A 22,131-nucleotide genomic window follows, 5' to 3' on the forward strand; every position below is an offset into this window, starting at 1 on the left:
TGGATGGCATGCTTATTTATTTTATGACGACAAAGTAGATAAAGTATTTAAAAGTCATATACTTAGAGACTCTTTGATGAGAGTTTGGAAGAAGCACCGACTCAAATGGGATTACAAAATACCGTTATGGCTGGATCTTGGTCATACTATGTGGAATACAAATATAATGTCACTCGGGGGGTTTTTATATAAAGAGGTTCTTTTCACAGATGCGGGCAGATGGCAGTTGAAGACACTACAGATACTGTTGGATGAAGGAATTAATTTAACTTGGCTACAATATAATCAACTACAATGGAGATGGAAAGAGGACCAAAAAACTGGTATTATGTTGCATGAGGAAGAATTGGTTAGACATATAAGAGAGAAAGGTCCAATGCATATTAAAAGGCTTTATAATGTTTTGCTAGAAAGGGATTCAGAAACTGAATTAGTTAAAGATTGTATGATTAAGTGGGCACAAAATTTTGAAGAACCAGTGATGTTGGAAACATGGGAAAAAATTTGGGTTCAGAATGTTAAATTTACACAGTCGCAGAACCTGAGGGAAAATTTTTATAAAATGTTTTATAGATGGCATTTAGATCCTAAAAAGTTGTCATGTATGTACCCTAATGTTCAGCCAAAATGTTGGAGATGCGAATGTTTGGATGCTACGTATTATCATGTTTGGTGGACCTGTAGGAAAGTTAAGGCTTTTTGGATAAAAATATGGTGGGTCATGCAGAATGTTTTGAAGAAAAAAATTCAATTCTCTCCACAACTGTTTTTATTGGGTATAGTTAAGGGTTTTACACGGGGTGAAATAAAACTAATATTGCATATGATAACAGCAGCAAGATTGTTGATAGGTAAATATTGGAAGAATGAAGCTTTGCCTACTATCGAGGAATGGACTTTGAAGATGGCTAGTTTTGCAGAGATGGCGAAGATTTCAGCATATTTAAAGGATTGTTCACAAGAGACTTATGAATGGGAATGGAAAAGGTGGATAGAATATGTTCAGAACAAATATCAAACTAGAAAGTATCAAATAGCTTTTATTTGAAAATAATGTATTAGAAATATCTTAATGTAAAGAGACAAAGAGGAAAAATTATATAAGGGGAGGGATGGGTTCAAGTTTATATATTAGTGTTATTAGTTATGAGTACATAATAGGGAAGTCTGGGGGGGGGAGGGTTAGGGAGGGTTAGGGAGGATGGGAAGTTTGGGGAGGGAGGTGGGGGGGTGAAAAAAAAGGGGTGAAAATGTAATTGTAAAACTTTTGCAATAAAAAAAAAAAAAAAAAAAAAAAGAAGCCTTCCCTGGACCCGGCTGAATTAGCCAACTATCGTCCAGTCTCCAACCTTCGTTTTGTGGCGAAGGTTGTTGAGAGCGTGGTGGCACGACAACTTCCCCGGCACCTGGATGAAGCTATCTATCTGGACCCGTACCAGTCGGGCTTCAGGCAGGGGTACAGCACAGAAACGGCATTGGTCGCGTTGGTGGATGATCTCTGGAGGGCTCGGGACAGGGGTTGCTCCTCTGTCCTAGTCCTATTAGACCTCTCAGTGGCTTTTGATACCATCGACCATGGTATCATGCTGCAGCGGTTGAGGGGGTTAGGAATAGGGGGCACCGTTCTGCGGTGGTTCTCCTCCTTCCTCTCCGACCGCTCGCAGTTTGTGTTGGCAAGGGGACAGAGGTCGACCTCGAGGCATCTCGCATGGGGAGTGCCGCAAGGGTCGGTCCTCTCGCCTCTCCTGTTCAACATTTATGTGAAGCCGCTGGGTGAGATCATCCGTGGTTTTGGGGTGAAGTGTCATCTGTACGCTGACGATACTCAGCTGTACATCTCCACCCCAGACCACCCCAACGATGCCCTTGATGTGATGTCCCGCTGCCTGGAGGCCATGCGGGCCTGGATGGGGAGGAACAGGCTCAGACTCAACCCCTCCAAGACCGAGTGGCTGTGGCTTCCGGCGCCCCGATTTAGTCAGCAGGTGCCATCGCTGACTATTGGGGGTGAATCCTTGCCCCCCACAGAGAGGGCTCGCAATCTGGGTGTCCTCCTGGACCCACGGCTGTCTTTAGAAGAGCACATGACGGCCGTGGCCAGGGGGGCCTTTTATCAGGTTCGCCTGATTCGCCAGTTGCAGCCCTTTCTGGATCGGGACGCCTTGCGCACGGTCACTCACGCCCTTGACACCTCCCGGTTGGACTATTGTAATGCTCTCTACATGGGGCTCCCCTTGAAGAGCACTCGGAGGCTCCAACTGGTCCAGAATGCGGCCGCGCGGGTGGTTATGGGTGCAACTCGTTGCGCCCACGTGACACCCCTCCTGCGCGAGCTGCACTGGCTCCCAGTGGTCTTCCGGGTGCGATTCAAGGTGTTGGTTACCACCTTTAAAGCGCTCCATGGCATAGGACCCGGGTACCTTCAAGACCGACTTCTGCCACCAATAGCCTCCCACCGACCAGTCCGCTCCCACAGAGAGGGTCTCCTCAGGGTGCCATCGGCCAAGTTATGTCGGCTGGCGACACCCAGGGGGAGGGCCTTCTCTGTGGGAGCCCCAGCCCTGTGGAATGAACTGCCCCCGGAAATACGTAAGATCTCCGACCTCCGGGTGTTTCGCTGCGCTCTGAAGACCCTGTTGTTCCGCCAGGCCGGGCTATTAACATAACGTTTTAAATTGGGGTATTTTAAATTTCTGGGATTTTAATTGGAGCCTAATTATTTAATGATTTTAAATTTTAATTGTTGTTTTGTTTCTGTGTTTTTAAATAGGCTGTACACCGCCCTGAGTCCTTCGGGAGAAGGGCGGTATAGAAATAAAATTATTATTATTATTATTATTATTATTATTATTATTATTATTATTATTATTATTATTATTATTATTATTATTTGTTTTGGAAAATTGTGAACTTCACAGATAATAACCATGGGAACTTGTGGAGGAGGATTTTCTTGTCTACAAGAGGCTTGACTTTTGGAGGAATAAAAAAAGAAATAGAAGGGAATATAATGGAACTTTTATAATTGGAGCAATTATTTGATTTGGAGAATGGAAATAAAAGAAATAACTATAATGTTGCACAGAGGACAAAATTTGAGGATATAAAAATCTAAATGGATATACATGTGTGGACAAGAAAATGAAGATGGAGAAATAAGACATAGAACTGGAAAATAAAGAAGATAAAGATATTGTGATTAAATATGAACAAATAATTGAACATGTGAATACTAATAATAAAAAGGAGGTCTCTAGAGATTATATTGAGATTAACAATAACACAATGATTATACTGAGATTAATAATGATATAATGATGTTGATATGGAGATTAATACTGAATGATAAAAGAATAAAAGGTTGGAAAATATTAAGAAATTTAAAGAAGTCCAGGACCTGGATTTATAAAATGACCATATTGAGATAAACAAATATGAGAAGAATTATGTTATAGATATTTAGAAATGAAATAGGGATTGAAGCTAAAATATATGGAAAATAGATTACATTAAAAGAAATATAGCAATGGATATAATGAACCAATTTTTTATTAAGATGTTAAAAGATACTACTTGAGGAAATTGATGGTTATAATAACTGGGATATTGTTTAAATACCTATAACAATTGTTATAATTTGAATATTTTTAATAATATAACTACAAAAGTAAAAGATGATTATGTTGGGAGTAACAGTGAGAAAAATAAAGATAATTATACTGGGATTAACAGTAACTAAAATGTTTACACTGGGATTAACAGTGAGAAAAATAAAGATGATTACACTGGGATTAACAGTGAGAAAAATAAAGATGATTACACTGGGATTAACAGTGGAATAAAGATGTATTTTGTACATTGGGATTAACAGTGGAAGGATAAAAGAAAAGGTTAAATTAGAAAATTGATAGCTATAATAATTGGGATATTGTTTAAATATGTATAACAATTGTGATGATTTGAACATTTATTACCTAAGTGAAAAAGAAAACTGAAACAATATATGATTATAATTTATAAACAAAATTACTTAATTGGTGTTATATAAATGGTATGGTTTGATAGATAGAATTTAGGATAATTGGGAAATTGTGTTAAAGAGCATTATTTGAACTAAGAACTATGTTTAAATGTTAAATTGCTATATTTCTAAAATTAAGATAAGATTTAAATTTGATAAATAATGGAATAAAGATTTAATGAGCATAATGAAACATAAATATGTTTGAATTGTATTGTTAATAGTGAGGATTTAGGGTAAGAATTGTTGTATTATGAGTTATTAATTGAATTAAGAATTAAGGTGGGTTAATAGAAGGGTTATTGTTTTGATTAAGTAAATATGTGTTAATTTTTTTTAAAGATGGTATTAGTTGTATATATGATCTAAGATTTAGAAATAAGTGCTATGGCAAAATAGAATAGATAAAATTTTGTTAAAGATTTTGTTAAAAATTGAACAAAGTGATGACCGGATCAAAGCTCTGTTCCGAAAGGATGTAATTTGTATGTTTGGAAAAAATAAAAAAACTTTTTGCAAAAAACAAAAACAAAAAAACAGTGAGCGAACTAATGTGCTGGGACTAGCCAGATGAATACCTGGTGTTAGGAAATGGTTATTGCCTAATTGGTTGGCCAGGAAATATATAAGCCAACACTGTATGTTTGTATTATGTGAATGTATTATGTAGCTTTAAGAACTGTGCTGAGTCATTTTGCATCCTGATTGGCTGAGCTCTGTAGCCAATGTATTTAAGGAGAGCTAAATTATGGTTAGTGTGGACACTACACCATTTTTACCTGCTGCTACGCTGTAACTCTTTTTGATCTCTCTATATAGTCAATTGTTTGATCATGTTTATTTATTTACTGCTTTCTGATATTTATTGAACTGTTTTTATATTGTTCCTGATTGTTCCTTGTATTTTTCTACAAACTGGTAAGAAGATTTTATATCCCTGGATTAATCTTATATTGCACTTTATATGGCTAAGACTTGGATTGTTAAAGGACTATGATTTTGCTTTTCCCTAAAAGTAAAATACTATAAAACCCAGTTTGTCTGTATGTTATTCACAATTACTCTCAAAATGTTTCCATGCGTAAAACTCTAACGGTACTCTGCTTTATAAACCACAACTTCGGGTGTAACTCAACAATATCCTTAACACCTGGTAGGCAGAATTTTTTCCCCCTATTTTCCTCCCCAAAAACTAAGGTGCGTCTTATACTCCGGTGCGTCTTATACTCCGGTGCGTCTTATACTCCGAAAAATACAGTAAATACAGGTGGAGTAGATAAATTGACAAGCAACTAGCGAGGTATGTGCAGGTATACATTGGCCCTCTGGGCAGTACAAATGGGGACCCCAGGCCTCAGATAATTGGTAGAGCATATAGAGATCCAGTAGTCATTAAATCACCATTTTCTGTCTTCTTTTTAATACTGCAAATCCACCCTAATCAGAGGACCCTTTCTGCAAATTCAGAGAGAGTATCAAAATAGTCAACATGAACAGTTTGTAGGAAAAGTTATCACATGAGCTTATTTAAATAATTGGAAAATACAGTACAAAGTAATTGTGTGGAAACAGGGTCCAAGAATTTTATTTTCATAAAGCCCATTAAATACCTTTTGCTCTCAGTCACCAAAAGTGAATACTTCCAAAAGTTTCCAAGAGCTTAATTTCAACACTTAAAATCTATAGGGTCACTAGAAGTTGCCATATAATCCATTCCAACACCACAAATGTGCAGGGTTTTCTCCTCAGAAGTCCCTCATATTATTTTCTAATCTATTTAAAAAAAAAAAAAATCTTCCCTTCCCCCTCACCATTCTCCCCCCCTTTCCCACCCACCCCGGGGCCAAAACCCCCAAAAGTGACCACCCTACCTGCCAGGCTGTTGTAAGAGTTTGCCAGGCCGGTAGCCCCCGCGGAGGAAGCAGTCGAAGCGGCGTCCTCGGAGTCTTCCTGGGCCAGCAATAGCGACTTCAGCTCCAGCAATGCCCTGTGATACTTGCCGATGGCTTCCTGGCACCTCTTTCTCCTTCTGCTCGGGCTCGGCAGCTGGAGAAGCGGCGTTGGATTTCAAAAGCCAAGGAGCTCTGCTACAAGAAGTAGTGCCGGGAAGCCATTGGCAAGAGTCCTGGGAGGAGAGCATTCAGAGGCTAGCGGCCTGCCTCCCGGACAGCGTGGGCAAGCGGGAAACAGTGCAGGCCAGCGGCCTGCCTCCCAGACAGCAATAGCAATACATAATTGCTAACATACATTTTAACTGTCATTCAGAATTAAAACTCACACCTTCACTTTCATGCATATATTCATCACCATGGCGCTTTAAGATCACACCCAAGATTCATTCAGCTCTACTGAATTATTTCCCCTTCTCTTGATTTCATGAACAGCATAGCTACTTATTTTTTTAGTTTTGGAATATCTGGACAGATATGCTATCAGTGGCAACTAAAGTCACTATTCTATATAGATAGAGTGATGCAGTGTACCAATAGATCCAAGACACTAGTGGACACTGGTCAAAAGAGTTTTAGAAATTTTTCAAGTAGTTGGTATTCAAAAGGAAGTATGAAAAGAAAATGCAGCTATTATTATAACTCATATATTTTTGTTGTCAGTTGCAAAGTTGTGTCCAACCCATCGCAACCCCATGGACAACTTTCCTCCAGGCCTTCCTGTCCTCTACCATCCCCCCGAGACCATTTAACCTCACGCTTCAGTGACTCCATCCAGCCACCTCATTCTCTGCCGTCCTCTTCTTCTTTTGCCCTCAATTGTTCCCAGCATTAGGCTCTTCTCCAGTGACTCCTTCCTTCTCATTAAGTGGCCAAAGTATTTGAGTTTCATCTTCAGGATCTGGCCTTCTAAAAAGCAGTCAGGGTTGATCTCCTCTAGGACTGACTGGTCATATCTTTACGATACTATAAAAATTAATTATCAGACTTCCGGTTTGGCGTCACAGCGAGACAGTCGGGGAAATAGTGGGCTCTGGTTGCCGAACCGCCGCTGATGGGTCTTCGGACTGGAACCGTCCTGCAGGGACGGGGAAAAAGGAGGGACACCTCGGAAGACCAAGAGGAACAGGCAAGTTCCTCGGAGGTCAGAGGGAATCCTCTATGAGTCGGCGGTGGGGTGCGGCAGCCATGAAGCTGTGACAACCGGGCTAAGAGATGTGCTGGAGGAAAGTGGATTGAAACAGAGCTCTTTGAAGCCAAGTGAGTGACAACCAACCCAGGCTTGTAACAACGCCTAGAGCAATATTACTATTTATCTTTACTAAGATCTCCGACCTCCGGGTGTTCCGCTGCGCACTGAAGACCCTGTTGTTCCGCCAGGCAGGGCTGTCAATATAATAATTTTAAATTGGGGTATTTTAATTTTTGGGGTTTTAAATCGGCCAAATCTATTTAATTATTTTAATTTTTAATTATTGTTGTGTCTTGTGTTTTTAAATTGGCTGTACACCGCCCTGAGTCCTTCGGGAGAAGGGCGGTATAGAAATAAAATAATAATAATAATAATAATAATAATAATAATAATAATAAATAATAATAATAATAATAATAATTAATTATTATTATTATTATTATTATTATTATTATTATTATTATTATTATTATAAGACCCCAAGCGATAAAACAGCGGCTGAATAACAAAGGGGCTTTGGAAAGTTTAAAATGCAACTTTAAAGAGACAAAGACCCGATAAACAACAAACTCTTGAAAAGAACTAATGGAATTAAATATCGAGATATGGTGAAAAGACTGGATACTTTAAAATTTGAATTGGATTTTAAAAAAGAAGACTTGATACTTTTTTTAAAAAAAAAGACGAGTAAACAAATTGGACTGTTACATAATTGTAATAAAATGGATATTCGCATGACTAATGGAAAATGTGGATTGTAGAGGGACACCTTCTGGTTTAAAAAGGAACATTGCAACTCATCTTTGTCATGGAAAATTTTGAACTTTACAGATAACCAGTCATGGGTTTTGTGGAGGAGGTCTTTCTTCTTGTCTGCAGGCAGCTTGACTTTGGTGAAAAGAAAAGGGAATTATAATGGAACTCCTATAATTGAAACAACAATAACAACTGGCGCAGGAATAAAAGAAGGATTTAGCGCAGGATTAAGAGAAGGGAATTTGATGCATTTTATCCAGAATAAAAATAAGAAAAATATTTAATATGACATATGGAGGACAAATTTGATGACTTTGAAAATGGAAGGAAATATACGTTAGCAGGCGAGGAAATGAAGAAATAAGATATACACGACTGGAAAAAGAAAAAAGATTAAAACAATGTGATTAAAAATAAAATAATGTATAGGTGGATAATAATATTAAAAAGGAGGCTTTTATAGAAATACAAGAGAAATTAAGCAAGTTAAAAGAGATTTATAAATATATTTAAAGATACGTTTTAAGTAAGAACCATGTCTCAATGTTAAAGTGTTATGATAAAGGATAAGGATAAATATGATTAACTGGAAATAAGCAATGTATAGATGGATGGAAACAACAAAGAAAGGATTATGTAGGGATTAATAGTTAAACTATGATTATGCTGTGTTTAATAGCCCCCCCCCAAAAAATGGATATGCTGTGTAACAGCCAAAAAACAAAAATGACTATGCTGTGTTTAACAGCCAAAAAATAAAAATGGTTATGCTGTGTAACAGCCAAAAAAACCCAAAAAACCAAAAATGATTATGGTGTGTTCAACAGCCAAAAACAAAAATGGTTATGCTGTGTTTAACAGCCAAGAAATAAAAATGATTGGTTTAATAACAAAGAAAAATGAGGTAGGATTGCCAGAATAAGGAGGAGTATGTTGAGATTAACAGTAAAAATGAAATGAATAAACTGGGTTTAACAACAGAAACAAAGATGATAATGTAGAGTTTAATAGTAAAAAGAAAATGGTTATGTTGGAATTAAATATTTTTTGAATGCTTATAACAACTGTAATGATTCATATTTTGAAAATGTATCCAACTAAGCAAAAGAAAGAGAAAAATGGAATGATATTTGGTTAGGACTTAAGATTTAAGTTTTTGGGGATAATGGCATAGTTAAATAGATAGAATTGAGGGAAATAACTGAATAAAATATTAAGTTGTGTTAATTGAAAATTAAGATTTGTTAGTGATTTGTATTAATCTGTGACCGGATCAATGCTTCGTTTTGCAAAAGATATGTTTTATGTTTATGTTTTAAAAAAATAATAAAAAACTTTTTTTCAAAAAAAAATATATCTAATCATCAACAGTTACAAGACCTAAATCATGTAGGGCTTTGAAAGTATCATTTTCTTTCCTGTCCTCCCAATGTATTAGAGCAGCAAAACAATATTTTCTGCCAGTCTGGAGATATCAAGCAATCAAACAATATGGTGTTGTGGCCAAAACCTGGCTCACCAAAGCAACCAAACTGCTTTGAAGATATAACATAAACAGATTAAGCATACAAATAACCACAGTGTACATCAGACTCCCAGCAAAGTACTGGTTGCTTGCTGAGCAGCTCTGCACAAAAGCAGAACTACAGCGGATACACCTTTGGTCTATTACATTTCAAAGTCCAGATAAAGAGGAAAACACAGAGTTAATTACAGTATGAGATTGGAATGTTTTTGGATAAACCCATCTTGATGCTCTTCTCATTACTGATCCTACTAGGTCAGCATGCTAGCTGTACTATCTTTAGTTTTAGTTTAGTTTTATTGAATTTGTATACCGTCCTACTCCCGAAGGACTCAGGGCAGTGAACAGCCATAAAATAAAACAATATAAATACAAAATTTAAAATAGAATAAAACGAATTAAATAATTTGGCTGAACAAATTTAAAACCCCAATACTTTAAAACCAAATTTAAAATTTCCATTTAAAAAGGGGAAAGACTTAGATCAGGCCAGCCTGATCTAACAAGAAAGTCTTGAGCGCGCGACGGAAGGTACGCAGATCCGGGATCCTCTGTATCTCCGGGGGGAGCTCGTTCCAGATAGTAGGTGCCCCCACAGAGAAGGCTCTCCCCCTGGGGGCCGCCAGTCGACATTGTTTGGCCGACGGCACCCAGAGGAGTCCCTCTCTATGGGAGCGTACTGGTCAGTGGGAGGCTATTGGTGGTAGCAGGCGGTCCCATAAATAGCCAGGTCCTAAGCCATGGAGCACTCTAAAGGTGATAACCAAAACCTTGAAGCGCACTCGGAAGACCACCGGGAGCCAGTGCAGCTCGCGCAGGAGAGGTGTTACATGGGAGCGCCACGTCACTTCCATCACCACCCGTGCGGCCGCACTCTGCGCCAGTTGGAGCCTCCGAGTGCTCCTCAAGGGGAGCCCCATGTAGAGAGCGTTACAATAGTCCAGACGGGAGGTGACGAGGGCGTGAGTGACCATGTGTAAGGAGTCCTGATCTAGAAAGGGACGCAACTGGCGGATCAGGCGAACCTGATGAAAAATCCTCCCGGCCACAGCCGTCAAGTGCTCTTCTAAAGACAGCCGTGAATCCAGGAGGACACCCAAGTTGCGAGCCCTTTCCGTGGGGGCCAATGATTCGCCCCCAATAGTCAGCGATGGCACCAGCTGACTATATCGGGACGTCGGAAACCACAGCCACTCGGTCTTGGATGGGTTGAGATCGGTCTTGGATGGGTTTGAGATACAGCCAGTGAATATAAATAATCTGAGTTATTTGGGCCACTGGTTCCTGTCCGATTCTCCCCGTTGCCATCCAGGATCAATTCAGCTTGCTGTGAATGTTTCATTGCAAGGGGACTTTAAGCAGTTCACATGTAGGAGGGGGGAGGTATCTTATACCGTTAGTAGGGAATGCAATTGACATGTTTAAGTGGGTACTTTTAATCACTACAGGAAGAGAAATCAGAGATGGTAAGTTTTTACAGAGGACAGAAAAAAGTCCTTCACTATTATTTATATATACATGCACAGAGAGAGAACAAAACAAGTGGATGATCAACCCCCAAGTGCTCAGAAAGAAGATCATGATACCATTTGGAAGAATCCATCAGTAGGGTCAGGGAAGTTACTGTGTTTTGCTGATCCATGCTGTGTGACAAGAGCCACACATTCAACATCTTCATTGTCTGACTCATCATCTTTCTGTGGAAAAAAAATAAAATAAAATCAGGTACAGTATGTCTGAGAAAGCATATATACCTCATGCATGGCAGGTACATGTGACCACAGGGATGCTGCAACTCAAGTGCAAGGGCCGGTTAATAAGTCACCTTTTTCAGTGCTGTTGAAACGTTGACCGGTCACTAAACAAATGGCTCTAAGTTGAGGATTACCTGTAATTGAATGCTACATTATCTGGACTGTCAATGGATGCAGAAAATGTAAAGTTTTACCAATCATGTAATGCCCATCCAGATTTCTGCAGTCCAAATAGTGTAGCCCAGCCCCAGGCACTACTTGCTTAATCTTTAATCTAGAATTCACTTGTGATGACTGAAACTGGGCTTACTGTATTCCTCTCCCTGGTTGTATAAAATGTGGCTATAATTTGAAAGGTTTGTGCAGGCCTTTGTGTGTGGATTCAGAGTTTAATGCTACTGCTTAACCTTGCTAACCAGGACTTTTAATGTATATCGTTTTATAGAATTTGGAGAGAAAAAGGCTGACCTTGGCAACTTGGCATGGCTGGCTCAGGAAGTGAAGTCCACAAGTCATAAAGTTGCCACGTTTGGAAACCCCTCAGCTAGACAATAGAATTTCCTCCCTTGGAAATTCTCTGTGTCATTGCTATAACTCAGTGGTCCTCAAATTGTGGTCACATCAAATAGATGTTTTTCAGAAGACACCAAGAATTGGTACAGTTATATGGCAAGGGAAAAAGCGAGAATCAACATAAAACTCTTACAAGATGCGAGACTACATGGAGGATTTGGAGTACCGAATTGGGAATTATATTATCAGGCTGCAACGTTGACTTGGATGAGAGAATGGATTGGACTAAGAAATATAAGACTATTAACTTTGGAAGGTCATGATTTACAATTGGGATGACATGCCTTTTTATGGTATGGCAGAAGCAAGATACATACTTATTTTCAAAGACACTATGTAAGAAATGCATTGTTATTAGTGTGGGAGAAGATTAGAGATAAATATTATTTGAAAATACCAGCATGGTTATCAACAATGGAAGTATTAATACATCCAAATATTATTAATATTAGAAATATTCTTAGATATAAGGATATTTTAACAGATAAAGGGGAATTGAAAGGGAAACAAGAAATAGAAGAACAAGGGATTGAGATGGACTAGTATACTCATATGCAAATTCAAACAAGGTATGAAAAAGATGCTGAACTATATGGTTTCTATTTAGAAATGACAGAACTGGATAAGATACTCACAGGAACAGATGAACACATAATTAAAAAGATATATAATCATTTACTTAGTATTGAATTAGAAGAAGAACAAGTAAAAGAAACAATGATAGCCTGGGCAAAAAATTTTGGATACTCAATTGAGTTAGATAAATGGCAGCAGCTATGGAAAAGGAATTATAAATTAACAATGTCCACAGCATATAAGGAGAATCAATATAAAATGTTTTACAGATGGCACATGCCACCCGAAAAACTGGCAAAAATGTTTAAAGATAAATCAGCTAAATGTTGGAAATGCCATCAGATACCAGGATCGTATTATCATGTGTTGGACGTGTCCAGAAGCGAGAAATTATTGGATTAAAATTAAAACATGGTTAGAAGAAATGATACAACAACATATAGATTTAAAACCTGAACTGTTCCTATTGGGTATTTTACCAGAGAAATTTAGTACAGAATATATATATGTGATTATACATGTTATAACCGCAGCGAGGATAGTATTTGCGCAAAGATGGAAAGCAGAGATAATCCCTACAGAGGGAGAAGTAATTAAGAAAATATTGGATTGTGCAGAAATGAATAGATTGATGTTGACAATTAAAGAGAGGAATCAGAATATTTTAAGATATGGGGGCAATTTTACCATTTGTTAGAGAACAGATATATATAGGATAGGTAATATGTATTAAATGGGGGAGAAATGTTACAATAAATGAAATGATAATATCAAGATACGATAAAGATTGGAGGAGTAAGAAGACACAAAAGATGTACTCAGATGATACACTGAATGATTATGTATTGTATGTTTGTCTATAAAATAAACTTTTTATAAAAAAAAGAAAGAATTGGCACAGTACTTTCAAAGGTCTTAGGGAATCATGAGTTTCCAAAAGCAAACAAGTCTCCTTCCTCAAACTGTAAGAGAAAGTAGTAGAACAATTGCTATTTAATTAGAGATAAATGCTTTGGCCAATTAAAACTTTAACCATGTATTACAATTATCCAGCCCTGTTTAATTAGTAGGGTTTTGCTCTAAGAACCACAATTATGTTCTGAGAATAGTTGAACCAACTCGCTTCCTTCCTTTATAAATTTTTAGAAGGCTAGCTATTACCGTTTCCCCCAAAATAAGACATCCCCTGATAATAAGCCCAATAGGGCTTTTGAGCTCATGGCAATAAGGCCAAGCACTTATTTCAGGGTTCAAAAAAATATAAGACAGGGTCTTATTTTCGGGAAAACATGGTAATTGGAAATAAATGTATTTTTTTCTTTTTTTAAGATATATTTTTATTGTTTACATATGAATATATTGAATACTGTGTAATTGTCCTGGCATGCCACTTACCATAAAACAAAAGTAGAAAACAGAATAACATATATACTATTTTAAACAGTGCTAGTGTTGTACAATAGTTTCTGACCATCATATTCTAGTATGTCAACTTATCTATCATTCTAATACTTACATTCCTATATCGATATTAACAATATCTCTTTCCATGTCCACCTAACCTGATTCCTTCGCATTCCAACTTCTACCTCGTGTTTCTAACCATTGATAGAATCTATTCCATGTTGAATAGTATTCTGTATCTCCTTTATCTTTTATTCTTAACGTTAGTCTGTCCATTTCCGCACAATCTACTATCTTCCTTATCGTCTCACCCTCTAAAGGGGTGTTTTCGTTCTTCCACTGCTGCGTATACAATTCTTGCTGCGGTCAAGATATGTAATATTAGATATATTGTCCCTTTGTCATAGCCATCTGATATAATACCTAATAAAAACAATTCTGGCTTAAAATCTATATGTTGTCTAATCATTTTTTCTAACCACATATGGATTTGTGTCCAAAATTTCCTTGCCTTTATGCAAGTCCACCACATGTGGTAATATGTGCCAGGTATTTGTTTACATTTCCAACAGTTTGGCAACATATTGTTAAACATTTTAGCCAATCTTGCCGGGGGCAGATGCCACCTATAGAACATTTTATAGAGATTTTCCTTATATGATGTGGCCATTGTCAGTTTCTGGTTTCTATCCCAAAGCTTTTGCCATATATCCAAATCTATTGAAGGGACATAATAGTAGTAGAATAGGTAGAATTACTGGGACATAATAACAACTTGCTATTTTGCTTCTGTAAAAATTGCTTTATTCCTGTAAGAATTAGAATTGCCTCTGCCATTTGCTTCTACCAGTGATCTAACTCCTGTTATCTTGTTTTTGTGTACAACTCAGTGCCTGGTGCAGGTTATGTCACGGCTTGGCAGAGTTACATCGGGCAAATACCTGTGTTGCTAAGCATCCAGCCCCTCTGTTCCTTGCTGCACGGCCAATGCAGGACCACAAGGAAGACATGGGCCAGGGGGCCAGAATTGGGTACTAAGCTGATGTCTGAAGGTATAAAAGGACGCCATACCTTCCCCAAGGTGTGGCTATTCCTTACATGCATTTTGCCTGTATGTTTTGGATATAGTTTTGTCACCCAGCTTTTGCTTTGGCCAAAGAATAAAAAGCTGATATTTTTTGCAAGCCTCGTCTCGAGTCTCACTCTATTTGGCATCTCAGTGACTCGGGGAAATTTCTGGGACCTTACACCATATTATATCCAAAGACTTTGGCCCATACTATCATCGTCTCTTTAACTTGTTCTTCCATTTTATAATTTAATAAATAATTGTATAATATCCTTAACAATTTGTCATCAGTCCCCTCTAATATCTTGTCCAATGTTGTTAGTTATCTATAAAAAACCCATGTTTTCACATCTTTCACATAACACGATTGTATCTGCAGTTACGACCACCACTCTAATTCCACCCCTTGGTCTTTTAGTTCTAATCTGGTTTTCAATTCACCATTCTCATTTAATATATCTTTATAAGAAACAGTTTTTTCCATATTTATAAGATTTGGATGTATAAATGCTTCTAAATTGGAGAGCCAGACTGGTATTTCCCTATAGTTTTGTTGTTTAATTTTGTCCCACACTGATAGCAGTGCATTTCTTACATAATGTCTTTGGAAATATTGATGTGCCGTGTTTCTCCCGTACCAGAGAAACGCATGCCAGTGCCACCCTAGTTGAAGGTCATGACCCTCCAATTCTTGGTTTTTTTCCTTGCCAAATGAATTTTAACATTATTTTATTCAACTTGTCAAAATATTTTTAAATATTTTTTAAAAATCATATTTTAAAAATGGATGTTTCAAAATAATAATAGCTAGAGCAGCCATGCTGAATCAGTATTTAGTAAAATACTTATTCAGCTACACAGGGATTGAAGAATTTTGGAAGATTAAGGAAAGTCCAGAGAGCCAAGTTTGTGGTAGTGTTTAAGGCATCACCTAGAAAATGAGAGACTGATTTCTAGTCCCATCTTCGGCACACATTTACTTGGGTGACTTTGAGCCAGTTATTTTCTCTCAGCCTACAAAGGAAGCATTTGCAAACCACTTCCAAAGTGTTGCCAAGAAAACTGCAATGACTTCTCCAGACAGTTGCCAGGAGACAAGACTGAGTCAAAGGGACAAAAAAAAAGGAAAGTCCACAATACAGGCATGACGAATATAGATTTAGTGGCAACTGCTGAGATGATAAAAAGCATGCATAAATATTGTGTAAATAATTTTATACCAACACATTTGCAAACCCCCTCCAAGACAAAATTAAAACCTGCCCTTCCACTGCAATTCCATGTCAAAAGACCCAATCAGGCTCACATTATTCTGGAATCCAGGTCAGCGCTCCCTACTGATGTTAATCAATCATCTTGCCTCTAGATTAGATTGGGAAGTGGCCAATCCCTGTCCCACCTGGTGCTTTTACTATTCCCATCAGGGCCCAGCCAGCATCAGCTACTGGGAGTTGTAGTGCCCCAGGTTGAGGATGGCTCCCAAATTGTTTTTTGTTTCAGCTTCTGTCACTTCAAGCTGACAGCCATTGCCTTAACCTAGAGCAGGGGTCTGCAACCTTAAACACTCAAAGAGCCATTTCGACCCATTTCCCACAGAAAAAACAACACACCGGGAGCCACAAAACCTGGGTGGGCATAGCCAACTCACTGTCACTCACTCCCACCCAGTCACATGATCCCCCTAGACACACCTACCCAGCCACAAAACCATTCTCTATGTCCCTCTCCCTATCTTCCCATCTCTCCCCTCTCCCCCGTGTCTCTCGCTCCCCCTCTCCCTATCTTCCCCTCTTGGTGTGTCACTGTGTGCGTGTCTCTCTCTCTCACATGTCTGTCTGTCGGAAAACTGCGGCTGGGCCAAGCCAGCAAGCTCTTCTTGGGGTGCTTCGCTACTCCTTTTATTTCTTCTTTTTGGAAATCCGGGCTGGCCGAGGAAAGATTTCCAGCAGCGGCGGAGGCTTCCCTTCGGGCGACCGTCCTCCTCCCCCCCTCCTTCTCCTCTCACGACCCCCTGGCCGGCTGTGGCTGAGTCGGGAGCGTGCACATGCGTGGGGAGACCCTCCGCAACCGAGCACCAAAGTCGTGCACGCTTAATGAGGGTCTCAACAGGACGCGGCTTCTCTCCTGCACTGAGGCTCCGGCCATCGCCTTGCTATGTCGTCCCCCTCCCCCGGCAGCTCTTTGGCAGAGTGCGGAGGGCGTGAACTCCAGCCTGAAGCGGCAGGAAGCAAAGGCTGCCTTACGCGCAAATGTGGCGTGAAGGCAGGTACAAGGCTGCTTCGCTCCTGCATTCTCCAGCAACCCTCCTCCTCCGTGACCCCCTGGCCAGCTGTGGCTGAGCCGGGAGCATGCGCACGTGTGGGGAGACCCTCCTTAAGCAAGCGGCTGCCCGCCCCTTTCCTGATCTTTGGCGCTTGCTTGGAGGGCCTCCCCACGCAAGCGCAGGAAAGGTGTGCACGGGGCGGGTGGCCGCTTGCTTAAGGAGGGTCTCCCCGCGCGTGTGCATGCTCCTGGCTCAGCCACAGCTGGCCAGGGGGTCACAAAAGGAGGAGGGGGAGGAGGGTCACCTGAAGGGAAGTCGCCGCCGCAGCTGTCGATCGTTCCTCAGCCAGCCCAGATTTCCAAAAATATCCAAAAAAATAAAAGGGGCGAGGGGCGGGGCCAACCAGTGATGGGACAGGGAGCCACAGCAGAGGGCCCAAAGAGCCACATGCGGCTCCGGAGCTGCGGGTTGCTGACACCCGTCCTAGAGTTTCTCAAACCTGGCAACTTTAAAGAAGCCTGGATTTCAATTCCCAGAATTCCCAGGCCAATTCTGGGAATTGAAATCCACACATTTTGAAGTTGCTAAGGTAGAGAAACACTGCGTTAAACTTTCTGTGGAATGTGAGGGGCAAATAACATGGGTTTTGTTATTTGTTAACTAAGTTACCATATTTTTCGGACTATAAGACGCTCTGGACTACAAGACGCACCTAGCTTTTGGGGAGGAAAACAAGAAAAAAAAAATCTTCCTCTGCCTCCCAGCAATTTGCCTCCTTGCTGCAAACAGCCTGGTCAGCTTCAGCACAGCCTGATTTAGCACGAGCAGCTGATTGGCAGTTGGATCTGCCTCCCGGAATACCACCTATCAGCTGTTCCAGGCTGAAGAGATCACCACCACCCATTGCCGCTGCTGGCTATCACCGCCTCTGTGCGCCCCATTTTTGGCCTCCCCGTGTCCCATTTTTGGCCCGTTCCAGGCGGTGGGGGGCACGGTGGTGGCAATATGTATTTTAGCTCATGCTAAATCAGGCTGTGCTGAAGCTGACCAGGCTGTTTGTTGCAAGGAGGCAAATTGCTGGGAGGCAGAGGCCGTCGGGTGGGGGCGGGGCTTTGGCAACATTCACTCTATAAAATGCACAGACATTTCCACCCACTTTGGGGGGGGGGGGAGTGCATCTTATACACCGAAAAATACGGTACCTTGTATTTTAATTTGATTTATTTTCTCTCTTTTAAAATGTTCAGTTTTAATAACTTTTAACATTCCTAAACTGATAAACAAGCTGGAGACTAGCTCCAGATTGTTTGTTAGTACAACTTGGGGTCTGTCTTATCTCTTTCGTGAACTCTAAACAACCTTTTTCCTTACAATTACACCCCTTCTGACGTCAGACCTCATTTTAATGAACATGTGTGATATTATGGGATACAAATATGTAACATGTTTGACTACATGTAACTGATTTCCTATGCAAAGGGGAGGTTACTTTTATTCTGCTCTCTACATGGGGCTCCCCTTGAGGAGCACCCGGAGATTTCAACTGGTCCAGAATGTGGCCACGTGGGTGGTTACGGGAGTGACGTGGCGCTCCCATGTGACTCCCCTCCTGCGCGAGCTGCACTGGCTCCCGGTGGTCTTCCAGGTGCGCTTCAAGGTTTTGGGTACCATCTTTAGAGCGCTCCATGGCTTAGGACCGGGGTACCTACGAGACCGCCTTCTGCCACCAATAGCCTCTCACCGACCAGTACGCTCCCATAGAGAGGGTCTTCTCAGAGTGCCATCGGTCAAACAATGTCGACTGGCGGCCCCCAGGGGGAGAGCCTTCTCTGTGGGGGCTAATTCTAATCCACCACCATTAGAATAAAAAAGGCACCAGGCAGCATCTCAAGAACCCTATAAAAATCCACCCATGCTTAAACCCAAGGGTGTTAAAATAGGAAAATAAGGAATTTCACCCCTGAATAGCTCCATGTTATTACTTGTATCATTAATTAAAAGGCACAATGAGATCAAAAACCGAGGTGACCGTAACTACCTGGGTTGACGATGTGGCATAAGATTGATCACCTCATCCGCTTCCCAGGCAGTAACAAGGAAACTAGTATGATGTATTCTTATGTGGTAATCATGCATAGTTAATGAATATCCTGATTGTATATTTGAGTTGGAAAAAGTATATAAACTTGTATGTAATAGCCCTACGGGGTTCAGACTTTGCTCGAGCTATCGCTGCTGAACCTTGCGCAATAAATCTTTCCCTTCGACAAAGAGCTGGTGTGGTCTCTTTTCTGTAACATTTTCTGGCGAACTCCACCGGGACTGCCAGGCGATTTTTCGCTCAGGACGACCAGGACCCCGTGGCGGTGGAGGGATTTCCTCCCCAGGTACCTCAGGTGCCACGAAGTCATTTATTTCGGAGGAACGGGACGGGGAGCCACCTGCTGACGAGGGCACACCCAGTCAGTCCAAGGACCCTTTGTGAGAAAAGGGAAAGGAAGTCTGAACAAATCCTGGCCAGGACAAGGAGGGAGAAGACCTGCCGGCAGGCGAGTATATAATAGTGTTGGTTACCTACTCCGTTTGAGAGTAGAAGAGGATGCCTGATCACCGCCCTGGACTCGGGACGTCGCTCCTAAAGAAGTCCGTGTTAGGTTGTGTGGGTGGTTAAACCAGTGCAGTTCCTGAAGGTGACCGTTGAGTTCCGGCACCCCAGGTCACTGGTAGTGTGTTAGGAATGGGAGGAAAAAGTAGCGTCCCCAGGACGCCACTTCAATGTATGTTAGACAATTTTCAGAAGGCTTTTAGCGGAGATTATGGGGACCCGAGGGCTGATAAGAACTCCTTGCGGAAGTTCTGCAAAAGTGAATGGCCCACCTTCGGTGTAGGGTGGCCCCCTACGGGAACCTTGGATCTCCGGATAATAAGCCTAGTACACCAGATAGTTACCAATCCAGATAGTGGACACCCAGATCAATACCCATATATAGACCAGTGGCAGATAGCTGTGCAGGAGAGCCCAGAATGGTTGAAGTGTAAGGCAGAATGGATGCGAATCTGTGTGAGCCGTACGTTGGAAGGGACCCGAAAGAAGAAATCCCCATGTCAAATGCCGGAGGAAACAAAGCTTGTACTGGCTGAGGGGATGGAGGAGGATACCCGGCCCCCTCCATATGTGCCACGATACCCCCCTCTACCTCCTCCAGTCCAAGTAGAGTCAGTGGCAATTCAGCCAGAAAGTCGGTCAGCACGTTTTAAATGGCAAGATAAACCTAAACTAGACAAGGAAAAATTTGATGCGGATTCAGACCCAAATACTGAAACCCCTGTGGCTCGAAGAACCAGAAGTAGTGAGAAAAGGTCCACTCTGGTAGCTCCTTTGAGACAGATTAGCCAACAAACCCTTGATGGGCAAGGCCAGCCACAAATTGTCTCTATGTTTCAATACACTCCTTTTACCACCACTGATTTGTTAATGTTGTGACTCCGACCCCCGAGCCTGTCCTAACAGAGGGAGAGGACTCAGAAGGTGAAGGAGAGGATTTGGCAAGGTCTCCCTCTCCAGGACCCTCCTCTCTGGCAATGCCTCAGGTTTCCTCCGAAGGTCAAGAGATATGCCAGGAGCAAGGCACTTCGGAGCAGCCGCAGATAGAGAGCGAGGGGGATGAGTTTTGGCTGGATCCCAGACAGCGTCGGAAGGATAAGCGCACGCAGCAGAGAAAGAGGCGTGGGCGGGCCAGAGATTGAGCTGAGTCACTGGACCACACCCCACAAGGGATAAAAGGGGGTGTGTCGGCTATTCAGGCCTTGTGACGGACAAATGGAAAAGCTCGGAAGTCATATCGTGTTTCTAGAACCCTGTTAGAATCTCTTTTTGGATTTCTTCGGACTGGACTTTGACAATTCTTTGCTTTGAGGAATTAATTTGGTATATCAGACTGAGGACAAAAAACCTCCCTTAGTGAGTAAAATCTCTTGGCAGGCAGTCCATGGTTCGCTGCCAAGACTGTTATCTTAAAGGAATTCCTGACTGTTTGATTAATTAACTCCTGGTTGTCTGTTTGTGTGTGTGCGTGCAACAGGGACAGAACAGTTGAATTGGAAACAGCATTATGGACCTTTTAATCAGAAGCCAAGGGAGGTTGTGGATTTGGTCCAGACGATTATGCAAACCCACCTCCCCACATGGAATGACATCCACCAATTGTTAGGGACCCTCCTAAGCCAAGAAGATAGAGAGAAATGGAGGGTGGCCAGAGACAAAATTTTAAAGGAGAGGTTTCCTGACAACACCCAAGCCCACGCAAATGAAAGGAGAAATAGGGCAGCGGAGGAAGACCCACAATGGGACCCTAACAATGCCTACCACAGGACCCCGTTAGAGGAGTTTCGCGCATTGGCCATTGAAGCACTACGCCGAGCGGGAAAGCCCCCCGTTAATTTTTCAAAGCCCGCAACTGTACTTCAGAAACCCGATGAGAGCACAGAAAGCTTTTTGGAACGATTGATTGAGGCATACGAACAGTATGCCCAAATTGACATAAGGGACCCTCAGAATCTGGCTATGTTAAATGAAAAGTTTATTGCTCAGAGTGCAGAGGATATTAGGCGGAAGTTGCAAAAACAGGAAGGGGCATTGGGAATGAATACCAGTCAGCTGGTAGAAATTGCTAGGAAAGTGTTTGCAAATAGGGAAGAGAGAGGAAAGAGAGAGAGGGAAGGATGCAGAGAAAGGTGGAGTTGTTAGCTGCCGCATTGGGAGGAGTGTCACTTGGACCCAACCAGTGTGCCCTATGTAAGGAAGAGGGACACTGGCAGCGGGAATGCCCACGGCGATTGGGGTCCTGGGGTCGAGGGAGAGGACGGGGTAGGGCGTTACCCCCTCCAGTCCCGAGAGGAGGAGGATTTAGAGGAAGAGGAAGTTATGGGTTAAGAGGACAGGGAAGGCGTCCCCCTGGTACAGGGGAACTGATTGGACTGGTGGAGATGGACTGGTCAGATTGACGGGGACCGGGCTTAGAGGACCCACCCCCCGAGCCCCTGGTTTTA

General features: G+C 41.5%; 1 protein-coding gene across 1 annotated transcript in view; it reads right to left on the reverse strand.

Moving 5' to 3' along the window:
- The window catches only part of STX4 (syntaxin 4), an 86,467-nt gene that overhangs the window by 41,262 nt on the left and 23,074 nt on the right, over positions 1 to 22,131 (reverse strand). The window contains exon 2 of the mRNA XM_070944464.1: positions 11,030 to 11,140. Within this exon, the coding sequence (XP_070800565.1) occupies positions 11,030 to 11,140 (111 nt within the window). The remainder of the gene's footprint in view (positions 1 to 11,029; positions 11,141 to 22,131) is intronic.

Source organism: Pituophis catenifer, unplaced genomic scaffold, assembly GCF_029215685.1.
Source record: "Pituophis catenifer annectens isolate HBS135680 unplaced genomic scaffold, rPitCat1.0.hap2 SCAF_5, whole genome shotgun sequence".
Classification (NCBI taxonomy): Eukaryota; Metazoa; Chordata; class Lepidosauria; order Squamata; family Colubridae; genus Pituophis; species Pituophis catenifer.